Raw genomic sequence first — 17601 nt, 5'->3', positions numbered from 1 at the left:
GCGACAATTGCAGTCAACTGAGCCGCCCAATAGTAATGCTTTAAATTGGGAAGGCCTCCCCTATTCTTTGGAAAAAAAGTGTTTTGAGCCTTATCCTGGGCTTTTTTAAACGATGAACCTAGCATCTGTCTAAACAATATCTTATTACAATAAATGCACCACATCTCTGCACTATGTATGTCTGCATGTAATCAAGGAATCTCGAGAACTAGCCGACTTCAAATTGGACACGGGTCACAGACGACCCGAGGTCACTTTTTTGCAAGTCACTTTGCACTCTCCATTCTCCGCAAACGTTTACCACTGCACAAGGACTTTCCAGAACCGCCAATCCCTCCAATATGCCCAATTGCCCATATAAAGTATGGTCATATACTAGAAAAGGGACACGCACCGATAGATACAGAGATATCCATATACGGGCACAAAAGATACACAGACAGACGGTTACAACGGGTACTCTGACAACAGGTAAGATGGGTATTGCAGGCAGGGACATGCTTTCCCTGCATCGTTCCCAACTTGCATCATTCCAGGGTAGGCACAGCTCTAGTGCTATTTAAACGACATTCCTATTCTCAAGCTGGATCTGTCCAATATTTCATATCCCATCCTAATTGGCTAACATTGGCGTTTTGTACAAAAAGCCTCAAATCATGAACGCAGTGTGCAATTTACGTGAAATATTTCACAGACTTTCCTACTAGGCTGAGGAATATATGCCACCCTTTTTACATTGGCCTGTTAAAGGTGGATTTTTGCAAAACACATTTTTGGAACAAAATGCCTCAGGAGGCAGAGGAGGTCGTCCAATGATCCGTGGGTTGGAGGTTCGAATCCCGGCTCCTCCTGTCTACATGTCGAAGTGTCCTTGGGCAAGACACTGAACCCCACACTGCCTCCAATGAGTCGTCTGTGTGAGCTTGCCACCATTGGTGTGTGTGAATGCGGGAAGTGAGGACGCTGGCGTCGACTGTTCGCCGCTTCACCTCCCCAATGTATGAATGAATGAACCATTGTAAAGTGCTTGGAAAAGCGGAAAATGCAATTCATTATCAAATCATCGAATTGCTATCCAAGGCGTATAAGAAATGGCACCCTTTTCACATTGGCCTATTATAGTGCCAGCAGGAGGCCACAACCTGGTGGAGACCTGTGACCCGAGGGGCACTTTATCTAGTTGTTGTTGTTGTTCTCCAATTCCTGTAATTAGACATCGGCTTCTCCCTCTGGCGCTGTCTGTAACCTTGCAGGGCTGTCAAATTGAACTAGTGTCACAGTGCAAGTACTTACTGTAGGTGTTGTAACTGATGACTATTTAGCATTCGAATGTCACACTCAGTAAAGAAGCTCAGCTTGCTCGAGCAAGGACTTTATTTTTATAAATGCGTTTTATAAAGTGCGTTTCCTTTTGTCGCAAAGGAAGAGTGAAAACAACTGATTTAGGCTACATTCCTTCCCTTACTGGATTATGGTGATCTGATTTGCATGCATGCCTCTGCCACCATGCTTGATCTGGTTAGACATGGTGTACACTATAACCACAGTGGCCTGCCCTGAGGTTTGTCACAGGCTGCAGGTTTCTCACTCACCATTGCACCTTGTAGTTGCCACAGTTGTTGCAAAAAGTAGTAGGTATGTACATGAGGTTAGACATAAGGTGCAGATTAAAAAGATGGCAGCAGATTCAGTACACGGGGTACAGGAATGTACAGTACAGACTGTGCAGTGCAGTCTTATGTGCTATATGGTGACATAGTACACATGTGGTAAACAAAACAAAAAACACACATAGTGTGTGCATCCGGAAAGTATTCACATTCCTTCACTTTTACCACATTTTGTTTTGTTGTGTTAATTGTGTTAATTTATTAAAAATAGGAAACTGGAAAAACACATTCACAAATTCACACTCTTAGTACTAAGTTGAGGCACCTTTGGCAGCAATTAAAGCCTTAAGCCTTTTTGGGAATGATGCTACAAGCTTGGCACATTTGAATTTGGGGTATTTTTCCCATTCTTCAGATCCTCTCAAGCTCTGTCAGGTTAGACGGGGAGCGTCGCTGCACAGCTATTTTCATTGATGCTGCCACCACCATGCTTCACCGTAGGGATGGTATTTGATGCTGCCACCACCATGCTTCACCGTAGGGATGGTATTTGATGCTGCCACCACCATGCTTCACCGTAGGGATGGTATTTGATGCTGCCACCACCATGCTTCACCGTAGGGATGGTATTTGATGCTGCCACCACCATGCTTCACCGTAGGGATGGTATTTGATGCTGCCACCACCATGCTTCACCGTAGGGATGGTATTTGATGCTGCCACCACCATGCTTCACCGTAGGGATGGTATTTGCAGGGTGATGAGCGGTGCCTGGTTTCCTCCAGACCGAAGCCTCTCCTCAATAAAAGGCACATGACAGCCGGGCGTCACAGCGCGCTTGGAGTTTGCCAAAAGGCACCTAAACGACTCTCAGACGATTATTAACAAGATTCTCTGGTCTGATGAAACCAAAATAGAGCTTTTTGGCCTGAATGCCAAGCGTTACGTCTGGAGAAAACCAGGCACCACTCATCACCTGGCAAATACCATCCCTACGGTGAAGCATGGTGGTGGCAGCATCAAATACCACTGGTAAAATCCACAAAGTGCTCCTTTCAGGTTAAGAAACCTTTGGTTGCCTTATTCAGTGCCACTAATGATGGACCAGCTTTCCCTTAAAGTTAAAAAACAAAACACAGGTATGGCGCAGGCAGAATGATGTTATCAGATGATGTCCTCCCAGGACACATACAGTACTGGTAGAAACGGATGGAAATTGGATTATTACCGGATGAAGATCGAGTTAAACAACTGAAACCTAATCATATATTTGATATAACTCACAAAAAGGCCCCAGAATATAAGAACTGTCAAACTGATATTGTTGGAAGCAATGTAATTGCAACACAAGAGCAAGCATCATGTCTCGCAGTGCTCCGCATGTTAAAGGTAAAGTAATAAAAAACTTGTTTTCCCCTGACAACCTGCCCCTGCGCAGGTGTCTCTTAGGTCACCTTCCTACCAGCAAGCTTTACTGCGATTAAAACTAATCCTGTTGCACATTGTCGGAAAGTGCACTTCGTTTGGCAGGTGTGAAGGCTCATTCGAATCCTAATGCGCATTAAAGAACCGCATTCTACTCCGGCAAAAAACGGGGGGTTTCGCGTCGCTTCCAATCGCACTTGATTTCGATTTGGTGCAGGTGGGAATGCAATCTGCAGCAAATAAAGGAAATGAAGCAAACTATGTGACGGATAAGGAGCTATAAACACAGTTGGAGACGGAGAAGGGATATTCATTTTACGCAGTACAAACATTGTCCCATTAGGTTACCATGTGACGTGGTCAATTAAGGAGACTGAAGCCCTCATCGAAATGAGGACGAGCACATTCATCTATTGCTTAAGGAAACACATCCTCCGAGTGGTGACTTTCTTCATCTTGTTTAAATATAAATACTTCAAAATTAAAACGCATATTTAGCTCAGCATGATTTATAAACTGTTTTTTTCAGTGGCTTGATGACTGCAGTGTTCAGGTGCTGTATGGGAAACGACCTGAAAGAAGAGATGGTGATGTGTGGCATTCTGTAGAAGATCTGAGTCCAGCCGTTTGAAACCTTTTGAAAAAGCCTGTTTCAGCGGTGGAAAGTAACTCGGTAGATTAGTATTAGTACTTTTTTGGTATTTGTACTTTACTTGAGTATTTCCAATTTCCAATACTTTTACTTCTACTCCACTACATATGAGATCCAAATATTGTATTTTTTAAATCCATTACATTTATTTGACCACTTTCGTTACTTGACGCATTGTACGCCTGTAGATCAGCTATTTTCAAAAGATTTTTATTGCAGTGCTGATACTGTGTGCACTTTTTCCATCACCATGGCCTGTTGGCAGAATAGCAAGACAAAGCAGCAGGAGGAAATCATTGATTGAAGTGATTTCTTTCCTGCCAATGGCTTGAATAAAGCTATATTTAGTGTGTTAATAGTATTATCTGGTCAGTTTTCTGCCAATGGCTTGACGTTGAATAAAGCTATATTTAGTGTGTTAATAGTATTATCTGGTCAGTTTTCTGCCAATGGCTTGATGTTGAATAAAGCTATATTTAGTGTGATAAAAGTATTATCTGGCGATTTTTGGGGGGACATGGATGGTAAATTTGATGGAGAATTGGATGAGTGCTTCCTGTTTATTACCAGATTCACCATTCTTCTTCTATCAGGCCCCCGCTTGAAGAGTTATGGGCAGTGGTCAGTGGACGCTAACAAAAGTACATTTACTTGAGTACTGTACTTAAAGGACCACTTCACCACCTATCTTCATATAATTGGTCCTCCATGATAAAATACCACAATTTTTTCCTACTGATTGATTGATTCTTTATTGCGAACGCAGTGAGCACTTACTATGAGACCTAGCAGATCATGTCTGTCTGTGTGTGTGTCTGTCTGTCTGTCTGTGTGTCTGTCCCGCTATCCAAATATGGAGTGTGTTGCATCAGCAATCACTCAGCTCCATATATGGGCACAAAAGGGGCCAGGTCCACTCAGCTCCATATATGGGCACAAAAGGGGCCAGGTCCACTCAGCTCCATATATGGGCACAAAAGGGGCCAGGTCCACATATACAGTAACAGCGGGACAGACACACAGACAGACAGACATGATCTGCAGGGTCTCAGCTGCGTTCGCTTCCCGCGTTTGCGCGTCTTACTGGTTTAAGTGTCATGCTTCCGAAGAAGCCCAGCCCATATGGACTTACAGGACACTTTTTACAGTTTACATAAACAATTACAATAAACCGACATGACGGTTTGCAAACAATGTTCAAATGAATAGCAAACTGACTAATACACTCCAGATCCTTACAAGGCAGATAGACCTACTCGGTCTGTCTCATAGGAAGGCTGTGGGCAGTTCTATTAGCTTGGTGGACGGAACGGTGTATTTTCTACAATCTAAAAAAAGGTTTTCGCTGTCTGTCGTGCATAAACAGGGCTGTCACTGTGTGTGGGGATCATAATTTATAAACTACATAGCTAACATGGCATATGCATAATAATTGTAGGCTAGGTGATAGGATCATCAATGGGAGTAGCTATTGTAAACTTCAAATCATTTTGTGCTCCCATCTCCGCTGTGCCTCGTTCATGTGCCCACAAGAACAGTGGCTGGTGCACGTGTGCGCGTGCCACACACACACACACACACACACACACACACACACACACACAGTCCTGTCCCCGACGACACACTGCATCCGTTACCCTCACCTCAAAACTATTACTCGAAGTATATTTTTTAACACCTTAGCTTTCACTGTGTATTTTATCAATTGAACACATTGATAAAATTCCCTGCTTCGTTTCCTTGCTGCGCTTGACACAGCCAGTGTGAAGGCAAACCACAGCAAATTAAATATGCAAGAATCGCAACTTCTCCGCCCATTCGCATTGAGTCTACCGAAGTATTAGGTGAGAATGTGACCTTAGATGTAGTGGAGTAGAAGTATAAAGCGTCAAGGAATTTAAGAAAAGTACAAGTACCTAACTGTACTCGCCCATTTTCAACGTATCTAATTGGTCCTCACTCCTCACTAATGCTCATTATAATATAGTACCATACCGTTCCTCCATGTTTGTGTGCGTGCGTGGGATATAGACAGATTATGTGATTGCAATTATAACAGCCAAGTGCCCTGATTGTTAATTCATTAATTTGGGGAAATTACTCATCACGTTCATTCAATATGTTCTATATGTTACTTTCTACCACTGAGAACTACAGTTGATTACTTGTTCTGGGTTCCCTGGACTCAGAGTTAGTAGCTACTACCTCCTGAGCAGTACAGGGCCCAAAGTAGCCAAAGGAACCTTTCTGAAACCCATAGCCGTAGCAGATGGCAACACATCCAGAATGTGTGAAATACATCAACACAGCACTGTGTGTCGATTCGTTTTTGAAGTGGAAAACAGCTACTGATGACCCTGTGGCAAATCATGCACATTTTAACATTTTCTCTGACACTGTTCAAACCTGCTGTAATGTAACATATCATATGATGATCTCTCAGCTCTCTAGACAGCCTTTTCATAGAGAGGATAATCTGTTAGCTGAATTCACAAGATGTATTCTTCTGGGACAGACGGAGCATGTGATCAGTATAAATGCCAATTGCATCAGAGCAACCAACGTTTTTTACGACCGTTTTGATCAGCAACCAATCCGAACCCTGTAACCTGCTCAACGTGTGAGTGTTCCAGCCAGCCAGGGCTCGATCTGCTTTTGATGTGCCGGGTATTTTTATCCCTGCTTCTGGTCAAACTGACTTAAATACATGCATTTCATTTTGGGAAATGTAGACTAGTCTGATTATGTTAGTTAAACTGATTCGCAAATATCTATTCTAGGATCCTCGGCGTAGAATACCTCTCTGTTCTGTGTATTTCCAGAGGTTTCATGCGAGAAGAACAAATCTTTTGAATGCATCGGTTGAGAATTTTCAGTACTTGCAGCAGCATGTAGGCCAGCTAAATGGTGCATTTACATATTTCCAGTTGTAGGCCAAGTTGATTAATGAAATGGGTAAATGGACATATTGTTTTAATAAAAGTACCTTTGTTACACGAAGAGGCATATATACTGTATACTGCACTGAACAGAGTGATCATTAACACCTCATTGTGTTTATGAAGGGAGTGAGATGAGATGAGTCAGCCAGAGAGAGAGAACTGTACACCACTGCGGTTACCACCCCGGCATTCCGAACCCCGCTATTCCGACCGCATTACTAACCCTGTCCCTAACCCTAACTGCACACAGAAACAACGTACCTTTTTGTCCACTCATTTGTTTAATTGCCTGTAGACAAAGGGTAGTTCCTCTTCTTTAAGTATAATGCAAACAAGTTTAGTGCTGTGCAAGAAAGTCCCCCATAGACTGAGTGGCAAATCATTGAGTAGCATGGAGCGTTGGAGTTTGGAAGCGCTCGTTGTAAATCACTCAAGCTGTTTCTTAATTGCACTTATTACACGGCTTGGTTGAATGCTTGATTCTGATTGATCAATCGCCAAATTCAGCGGTCTGTTATTTCTGGATAGTGACCGCTCTTCTGTGCCCCGCTGATTTACTGCCGTTTCCAACATGACAGCCATGTAAACACACACAAAATGTCATTTACAGCTAAACATTTTTGAAAGCATTTGAGCGAGGAATAGACAATGCAGTACCCGTAAATGGATTCTATTTGATAAACTCACTTCCTTGTTTTCCGACTGCTGCAGCTGGGCAAACGCCGGCCAGCGCGACACTTATGGTTCAAGGTTCAAGGTTCAAGGTTGTCTTTATTTGTCTCCCTTGGGAGAAATTTGTCTTGGAGACAGAATCACAGCTGCATACAAATAACAGACACGTTCACATACGAAAAGGAAACACACCATGAAACACCCACATACACAAAACAGAGATATTGCACACATTCCCTTGATAAAGTGCAACTAGTCAATAAAGTGCATTCGGCAATCTCTGATTGAGCATTTTGATTGACAGGGGAACAAAAGAGTGTTTAAATCTATTATACACATACCGTGGAGTTCTATACCTCCTACCGGATGGCATTAGCTCGTACTCTCGGTACAACACATGTAAGTTGTCAGATACAATATTCCGAGCTTGTCTCAACACTGCTTGTTCAAAGATGGCCTGGGGAGTGATGGGAGTGGGGGGGGAGTGGACATGCCCATGATCCACTATGACCTCCTCTGTTTTGTTTACATTTATTTTCAGATGGTGTAGATCACACCACTCTATAAACTTGTCTACTCCCTCTGTATGGCTGAGGATGTTATTATCGCTCTTGAGCAGACTAAGTACTGTATCATGGAAAACTTGATAACAAACTGATTTGGATGTGAGCTGACACAGTCGTCCGTATATACAAGGTAAACAGAAAAGAGGAACTGACTGTTCCTTGGGGCACCCCTGTACTACACAGTGTCTCCTCTGAGAACACAGAGTTAAATCTCACCCTCTGTGGTCTACTAGAGAGAAAAGAAAAATACAATTTTATTATAAAGGGGTTCACATTTAACTGAGCTAATTTACGCAACAGAATGTCTGGATGTATAGTATTAAAAGCCAAGCTGAAGTCGATAAAAAGTAATCTGGTGTATGCTACCTTACTTTCCAGGTGTTTCAAAGTGAGATGAGCTACTGTAGATATTGCATTGCATGTACTGCATTTCTTAGAATATGCAAATTGATACTGGTCTAGCTGATGTCCTACCTCCTTTCGAAGTTCCTGTCAGGATCCTCTCCAGTGATTTAACTACATTAGATGTTATAGCCACAGGCCTATAATCGTTATTCTCTAGTGGACATGCTTTCTTCGGGATTGGGACTCACTGATTTTCTCCAAATCTCAGGCACTGTATGTGAGTCAAGTGACAGCTGGAAAAGCCTGTGCCAGGCTGGGGCTAATTCCTCAGCACACGCTTTCATCAGGAAAGCATGCATTCCGTCTGGCCCTGTTGCTTTATCGGTATGGTTTTAAACACTTGTGTCCTGATCTATTACCATCCTTTCATTAACAGCATCACAGTTCAATTATCACCTCGTAGCATCCCTGAGAAGTATCACATTCAAAGCGCATAAAGAAATTATTAAGCTCATTATTAAGCTCATTCGCTATGGAATACTTTCATTACGAAGCAAGGAAATATACCTTGTTTTGTTGTGTTTTGGGTCAATTTATTAATTTATGTATTAAAGTAGCCGTGTAAGCGGGATAATGTATTGCTGAGTGGTCATTCTTTATAGATAAATCACCTTCATGGTTCGTGTCGGTGGTTAATCAGCCTGTCAGTGATTTATCTATAAACAATGACCACTCAGCCATACATTATCCCTTACATAATGCAGGAGGCAGGACGTTGCGTTATTGAAAACGAACACTTCCAAACTCTGAACCGTAGAAAGATAATCACTTTAGAATCACTTTTTTGAATGCAGCACTCACATATGGCGCTATTAAGACTTAAGAAATTCTGCCACTGTCTGAGATTAAGTGGATGTCATTGAAGACATTAACAAAAGCAGTCTCAGTCAGTTCTGTGACCAAAATTCTGTCTGTGTGATATGATAACTAAGCCATTGTTGATTGCCAAGAAGTTGTTGAGTTGTTGAAAGACACCTTTTTTAATGATTTTATTGGTTTTGATATGGAACATATTTGTTAGTGACATGTCTAGACTCTAGATTGGTCAATATTTGTTCATTAGTGACATGTCTAGACTCTAGAGTCTAGATTGATATTTCTTTCAGTGGCTTGATGACTGCAGTGTTCAGGTGCTGTATGGGAAACTACCTGAAAGAAGAGATGGTGATTTGTGGCATTTTGTAGAAGAGCCCAGCCGTTTGAAACCTTTTGAATAAGCCTGTTTCAGCGGTGGAAAGTAACTCAGTAGATTATTAATTAGTATTAGTACTGTACTTAAGTAAAACATTTTGGTATTTTGTACTTTACTTGAGTATTTCCAATTTCCAATACTTTTACTTCTACTCCACTACATCTGAGATCCAAATATTGTACTTTTTTAATTCATTACATTTATTTGACCACTTTCGTTACTTTGGTTATTAGTTACAATGTGTTGCACCGCGACACATTGTAAGCTTGTAGATCGGCTATTTTCAAAAGATTTTTTACACATTTGAAAACATTCTACGCTTTTACTTTTTGTACTTTAAGTACATTTTCATACCAATACTTTTGTATTTCTATATTGCAGTGCTGATACTGTGTGCACTTTTTCCATCACCATGGCCTGTTGGCAGAATATCAAAACAAAGCAGCAGGAGGAAATCATTGATTTGAAGTGATTTATTTTCCTGCCAATGGCTTGAATAAAGCTATATTTAGTGTGTTAATAGTATTATCTGGTCAGTTTTCTGCCAATGGCTTGACATTGAATAAAGCTATATTTAGTGTGTTAATAGTATTATCTGGTCAGTTTTCTGCCAATGGCTTGATGTTGAATAAAGCTATATTTAGTGTGATAAAAGTATTATCTGGCGATTTTTGGGGGGACATGGATGGTAAATTTGATGGAGAATTGGATGAGTGCTTCCTGTTTATTACCAGATTCCCCATTCTTCTTTTATCAGGTCCCCGCTTGAAGAGTTATGGGCAGTGGTCAGTGGACGCTAACAAAAGTACATTTACTTGAGTACTGTACTTAAAGGACCACTTCACCACCTATCTTCATATAATTGGTCCTCCATGATAAAATACCACATTTCTTTTCCTACTGATTGATTGATTCTTTATTTAAGTGTCATGCTTCCGAAGAAGCCCAGCCCATATGAACATATACAGGACACGTTTTTCAGTTTACATAAACAATTACAATAAACCGACATGACTGTTTGCAAACAATGATCAAGTTAATACCAAACTGACTAATACACTCCAGATCTTTACAAGGCAGATGGGCAGTTCAGAAACCTTTTTTTTTTTTAAATAATTTATATATTTGACTTGTATTATCATGACAACGATGTCTTCCATTATCGCATTGCAACTTTTCAGGAATAGAAATCCTGCAGTTTCTATTAGCTTGGGTGGACGGGTTTCTGAACTGCCCACAGCCCTCCCATGAGACTCAGACGGAGTAGAAAGAAATTGTGGCATTTTATCATGAACAATAGTCAGGACCAATTCCATAAAGATATGTTGAAAAGTGGTCCTTTAAGAATATATTTTTTTGTAGTTTCTGCACTTTACTTGAGTATTTGTATTTTCTACAATCTACAAGCTTACAATGCATCGCGATGCAATGCGGCACATTGCAAGCTTGTAGATTTGCTATTTTCAAAGGATTTTTATACAAATGAAATTGGACATTCTGTATAATGAGTACTTATACTTTTGTTACTTTAAGGTGTTTCTGATCAGTATTTTCACATTTTCACATTTCTTATTTTAATTGCACTCCTTGAGGTCTTCCTATCTTGTTTTAAAGCATTTCACAGCACAGTCTGCACTTTTAAGAGTTTTAAACGAACCTGCGATCCTTGTGCTTTTAGACCTCACGGCCTCACGGCTGCATTCCATACTTTACAACTTTACAACTTTGCTTTCGATACTTTACACACAACACACTGGAGGCACAGCTTTAAATTGGTTCAGATCCTATTTGTCAAACAGATCGTTCTTTGTAGCCCTAGGTGTCTCCTCCACATCACCCTCTCCCATGCAGAGTCTTGCAGGGCCCAATTCTTGGCCCTATCCTTTTTTCCCTGTCTGCTCCTTCTGAGTTAGATTTTTAAAAGCATGGCATTCCCTACAACTTTTTTGCAGATGACTCGCAGATTTACTTTCCCCTTAATGAAATAGATCCCACTATCTCCCTGAACACACTGCTGGAATGTCTTGTTAAATCCAGCTTTTATCAGCTGAGGCTGTTACCGAAAGTCATGTATGTTGTAACCTTTTATGGTTGTGAACGTATTATACATGCTTTTATCCCAAGCCGACTCGACTACTGTAAGGCAATTTACGTTATTTACGTGGTTGCTCGCCTCTTAACAGGGGCACGGAAGTTTGACCACATCTCTTGCCTCCCTACACTGGCTCCCAGTTTAACATTGTTATGTTTGTTTTTAAGTCTGTAAATGGTTTGGCACCAATCCATATCGGAACTTTTAGCTCCAAAGAATCGACAAGTGTCCTGAGGTCGACTGACCAGTCACCTCTTAAGATCCCTAACTCAAAGCTGAAATCCTTGGGGGATAGATAATTTTCCGTTGTAGCGCCCAGCCACACTGTGGAATGAACTTCCACCTCATGTTAGAGCTTCTCAAACCTTGCCTGTGTTTAAATCACGTCTGAAACGTCACTTGTACTCCCTGGCGTTCGAACATGCTGATTTAGAGTTCCTGTTTTGTCTTTATGTTGCCCTGTTTTATGTATTGTTGTTTTCGCCCTTGGTATTTATTTATATTTTTTTGTGTACAGCACTTTGTTTCAAATCTGTTGTTTTAAATGTGCTTTATAAATGAAGTGGATTGGATTGGATTGAACCAATGCTTTTGTACTTTTGCTCAAGGACATTTTGAATTCCGGGCTTTGACTTGCATTTCTGTATTGTAGTATTGATACTTTTACCTAAGTAAAGAATATGAGTACTTTTCCCACCACTGGTAGATTGATAGCTTCCATTGAAAATGAATGGCAGCCTGTAGCTTAGTAGCTGCCAGTGTAAACACAGGATATAACCAAGACAAGAGGTGTCTGTTTTTAGTGCACTAAAACAAATTACAATCAACTCTGTTGACATGGCAATAACGTCTTGAATCTTGAAGGTATACTGTGTGCTACAATACAACAGATCATTTGCAGCACATAACATTTAGATCTCCTCTCAACTAGAGTAGGTACCCTCACAAAAAACATGCAGTAATCCTGGTCTCTATACTGCATGCCTCCCCCTGGCCAGCGCTATACGTCCAACCAGGGAAACAGGGAAAGGAGCAACTTGGACACTCATGCATGAAGGAAGCATGAGTTCAAGTCCGTTGCTCTCCCCAGGTTGGCGGAGGATCTCCTCTCAACCCATGACATTAGGGGTGTAACCATATAGTAACTGTATCGAAATGCAAATGGCAAATATCGTATCGTATCGTTTGACTTTGTAGTATCGGATCATTTTGAAATAATCTGAGATAATCGGTATTGAATCATTTCGCAATGTAAATAATAATTGGTCTATCGATTAATGTGTGTATTCTCTGTGTTCATGTCAAGGTGTGGGTTTGTCCATATGTGTATAATAACAAATCTTTGCCTTAAAAATCCTGCACTATCCACAAGTTTCACACGTATTTAATGTATTTGCTAAATAGTTACTGTATCGATTTCACATCATTGAATCACATCGTATCGCCATAATGAACCAATATCGTCCATGTATCGTATCGTAACGTCACGCTGTTAACCCATTCTGAACGGGAACCCCTTTTGGTGTTAGCATCATGTTATGCTTTAGCTATTGAAAAATAGCAGATCTACAAGCTCATAGCGCGCCACCGAGTGGCGCGCTACGAGCTTGTAGGTCTGCTATTTTTGAAAAATCGAAGAGCGACTGACATTTTTAGAATCTGATCTCAGGTCAGAATGGGTTCATCAGACCAGTGTGTGTCCAGTGGAAACCTCGTATGAATCTGATCTCAGGTCAGAATGGGTTAAAATGTATCGTTACACCCCTACATAAAGTGTAAAGTAATTAAAATGTATCGTTACATACATAAAGTGTAAAGTAAATGTATCGTTACTCCCCTACATAAAGTGTAAAGTAACCTCCTCTCAACCCATGACACACAGTAGCAGTGGTGTAAAGTAACTAAGTACATTGCTCAAGTACAATATTGAGATATTTGTACTTTTCTTGAGTATTTCCAATTTCCAATACTTCTACTCCACTACATCTCGGATCCAGATATTGTGCTTTTACTCACTATAATTATTTGAAAACTAGTTCATTTGTAGATTTTGATTATTATTACCAAACGTATATTAAGTATTTCAGCACTAGGTGCTGTATATATTTCAGCCCTTTGAAAATACCAGCAGATCTACAAGCTTTTAAGATCAATCTGAAATGTTAAGATGATTGTTCTACATTTGACAACGTGAAATGGGAATTCTGCATAATGAGTACTTTTACTTTTGGTACTTTGGTTGAGAAATGACAGAGTTATCGTGTGGGGGTCCCCATGGGGTCCCCTGTACTGTACTGTACTGTACTGTACTGTACTGTACTGTACGAACCAAACGCTATTTCGTGCTCGGACAGACCCAGCTAGGGACACACATACAGTAGCTATCTATAGGAGTGGTTGCACCACTCAAAATAAAATGTGACCCACTGTACAGTAGTGACTATCGAGCGTGTATTCCGTCCCCCTCGAGGGGTCTCCTTTTATTTTCCCAACATCAATTTTGGTCTGGATTAAGATCAAGCATGCTCTGGGGACTTGTACCATCAAAGATAGTGCTGCTCAACAGAGCCAAACGGCCATGTATTTATCTTTATCTTTATCTGTTTCCGCCCACTGCTGTAAACACTGTGGCTATAACTTGTGCCACCACTTATCCGTTACTTATCACTATTTTGACAAACATTTTTAAATAGTTCATATAATCGATCTACAAGCTCACAACGTGTCGATGTAGGCTAGTACAGTGGTTCCCAAACTTTTTAATGTCAAGGACCCCCAAATTGACACTAATCAGCCCGCAGACCCCCATTTGAAAAGGTAAGCCAGGGACCCCCATAAGAGAAGATTTTTACGGCTCAGTGATTCTCAACCCGTTTAATTTCAAGGACCCCCAGTTTGATATGCATCAGGCTACGGACCCCCATTTAATGGCATTTCTATCTCTGAGACCCCTAATTTATATTGTGAAATCAATGTTAATTTAACTCTGAGAGTGTACAAATGGAACCAAATGGACCCATGACCCATTTGCTTCCATTTGTACACTCTCAGAGTTACAGATCCATAAGGGTCCATTTGGTTCCTAACTATCATTTAGCTGGGGACCCCCTGGAACTCCCTCAAGGACCCCACTTTGGGAACCACTGGGCTACTGTAGTTGAACTATTTTTAAATGTTGTTCAAGATAGTCAAATATTGGGCCTGCAGTTTTGAATTGCAGCCAGCTGTAATTGCTCTTGGAGAGAGGTTTTGAAGGATTTATAGTTTTACTCCCCCCCCCACCCACCCCAGTGCAGTTCCATTGTAACAATGTCAAGCGTTATTTCTGTGATTCCTGTCTTGTGAGAAGATCCAGTATCATTCATTGCCATCGGAAGCCAGGAAGTTTGTATCTGGACAACATCACACACTGAAATCACTCGTGTTCACTTTTGATATTATTTTATTGCACTTTTACCTGAGGGCAGCTGGACAGTGCTAATAAATTATCATACAGTATAGGCCTAATACCGACTTGACATTACTGTCTGATCATTAAATGAATGCTATCATAGATCAGTGGTTCTCAAAGTGAGGTCCGGGGACCCTCAGGGGTTCATGCAGGGAGAATTCTAGGGTTATATATATATATATATATATATATAATTTTAATATAGCATCACAATTCATGCATATTTTATACATTGGCTATTCAAAGAAGATAATGCAACCTGAGATGTACATCTGCTATTTTTGAAGAAAAAAAGGAAAGAAAATAATAATAATTAAAGTATTTGAAAAATGTCTAATCATTTTCAGAATCTTCACTTCTGTGGATCCCTGGCACAAAACCTTTTCAGATGAGGTTCCGCGGCTAATTATGTTATCAATTTGGGGGTCCTTGACACAAAAACAAGTTTGAGAACCACTGTTTTAGAGTATAGCTAGCCAGAATTCATATAACAACCAGAGCACGCAAGTATTGCAATCGGCTGGGTATGTGGGTGCCCATAAGGGACTACCATTCTTGATGACTAAATAAGGTACGATTTAAAACAGCAGTTGTAATAGATATTAGTTAGTAGCAGTACTTGCGCGCTCTGCTTGCGCACAAGTAGGCCATGTATGGCCTACTTGTGTGCAAGGCGCAAGTTGGCACCTCGACAGAGTGCATTTCTAGTTAGTTGACTCTGTTTCCAAAATAAGATCACCGCAGTTTATGATGAAAGTGAGCCATATTTTTACAGACTGACTGTCCTTAAAAGGTAGCAAGCCGTTGCCACTCGCCAGTCACCATCTATGTTTGCTGTTCCTGACACTTTTCACGTCCATTTATAGAGATAAAGCAGGAGTTGAAGGAAAACTGCTCTTTTTTTTCTCCTCTCCCGTTATGTCCCCGCTCACTCAGGTCCGCAGAATGCCAACCTCCTAGAAATCCCCCGGAGCGAGCACTGCACATGGGGTGACGGGGCATTTTCAGTTGCCAACCACGCTCCGTGGAACTCTCAGTTTAGTTTACACACACACATTTGTACTCAAATGACCCCCAATGGAAAGCACACTTGGCCTGAGTTACACTAATTGGACATGGAGTGCCCCAGTAATCGATGTCCAGACAGAACATAATCGGCATAGTCGGCATGCTGAATGGCAAGGGACGAGGAAGTGAAGGGAAAACGAAGTAAAAACGGCGAACGGGACAACCGGGGTCCACCAATGGCTGGCAATGCACCACCCCAGGCTTCAAAGGGACCCGGCCCCGACCCGGCTGTACTGTAGCCCATATTGGCATATCAGTTGGATGGGCTAATCCGACCGACATCACTATAAATGGATGACGTGTCTTCTGTGACACACACATGCATGAGTTTGAAATGGATCGTTCAGGCGCCATACGCGAAGGACAGTTTCTCTATATAACGTGCACACAACCACGCGTATCCACATAGAATATTTTATTATTATTATTATCTGATCTTTTGTCGTTTTCAGGAAACATCTTCGTGGTGAGCCTGTCTGTGGCAGACCTGGTGGTGGCGGTGTACCCCTACCCCCTGGTGCTCACAGCCATCTTCAACAATGACTGGACCATGGGCGACCTGCACTGCCAGGCCAGCGGCTTCATCATGGGCCTCAGCGTCATCGGCTCCATCTTCAACATCACGGCCATCGCCATCAACCGCTACTGCTACATCTGCCACAGCCTGCACTACGACCGCCTGTACAGCCAGCGGAACACCTGCTGCTACCTGGGCCTCACCTGGCTGATGACGGCCATCGCCACCGTGCCCAACTTCTTCGTGGGCTCGCTGCAGTATGACCCGCGCATCTACTCGTGTACGTTCGCGCAGACGGTCAGCTCCTACTACACCGTGTCCGTGGTGGTCATCCACTTCCTCATCCCGCTGCTGGTGGTGTCCTACTGCTACCTGCGGATATGGGTGCTGGTCATTCAGGTCAAGCATCGGGTCAAGCCGGAGCACAGGACCAAGGTGAAAATCAGCGACCTGCGCAACTTCCTCACCATGTTCATCGTGTTTGTGCTGTTCGCCGTGTGCTGGGCGCCGCTCAACCTGATCGGCCTGGCCGTGGCCATTAACCCCGTCGATGTGGCGCCCAACATACCCGAGTGGCTCTTTGTCACGAGCTACTTCATGGCGTACTTCAACAGCTGCCTCAACGCGGTCATCTACGGACTCCTGAACCAGAACTTCCGCAAGGAGTACAAGACTCTGCTCCTGGCCCTGTGCATCCCTCGTCTCCTCATCGTGGAGACTTCGCGGTGTGCCACGGAGGGCCTGAAGAGCCAGCCGTCACCAGTTCCGACTAATAACAATATAGCCGAGCTAAATGTGTGACAGATGTTCGGAGATGTTGCGGGGAAAATATAGTCATCTGAAATCTTTTATACTTTTGTGTATTTGTGTCTATTTGTATGTGACGATTCATTCACCCTGTGCCTTTTTTGTGAGTCACTTTCTGTCTGCAAGGCTGTAACTAGAAAGGTACTGTACACTCAGTAGAGTGAAACTCTCTACTGAGACATGCCCAAATAATAATAGCATA

The 17601-nt window shown here is 42.0% G+C and overlaps 1 protein-coding gene across 1 annotated transcript in view; it reads left to right on the top strand.

Moving 5' to 3' along the window:
- The window catches only part of mtnr1c (melatonin receptor 1C), a 30624-nt gene extending 13023 nt beyond the window's left edge, over positions 1 to 17601 (top strand). Inside the window, exon 2 of the mRNA XM_080774744.1 lies at positions 16528 to 17601. Within this exon, the coding sequence (XP_080630870.1) occupies positions 16528 to 17393 (866 nt within the window). The 3' untranslated portion in view covers positions 17394 to 17601. The remainder of the gene's footprint in view (positions 1 to 16527) is intronic.

The sequence above is a fragment of the Protomyctophum bolini genome (genome assembly GCF_963924005.1).
Source record: "Protomyctophum bolini genome assembly, chromosome: 10".
Lineage (NCBI taxonomy): Eukaryota > Metazoa > Chordata > Actinopteri > Myctophiformes > Myctophidae > Protomyctophum > Protomyctophum bolini.
Note: the sequence above shows the minus strand (reverse complement) of the source record. Positions and strands in the feature narration are given on the sequence as shown.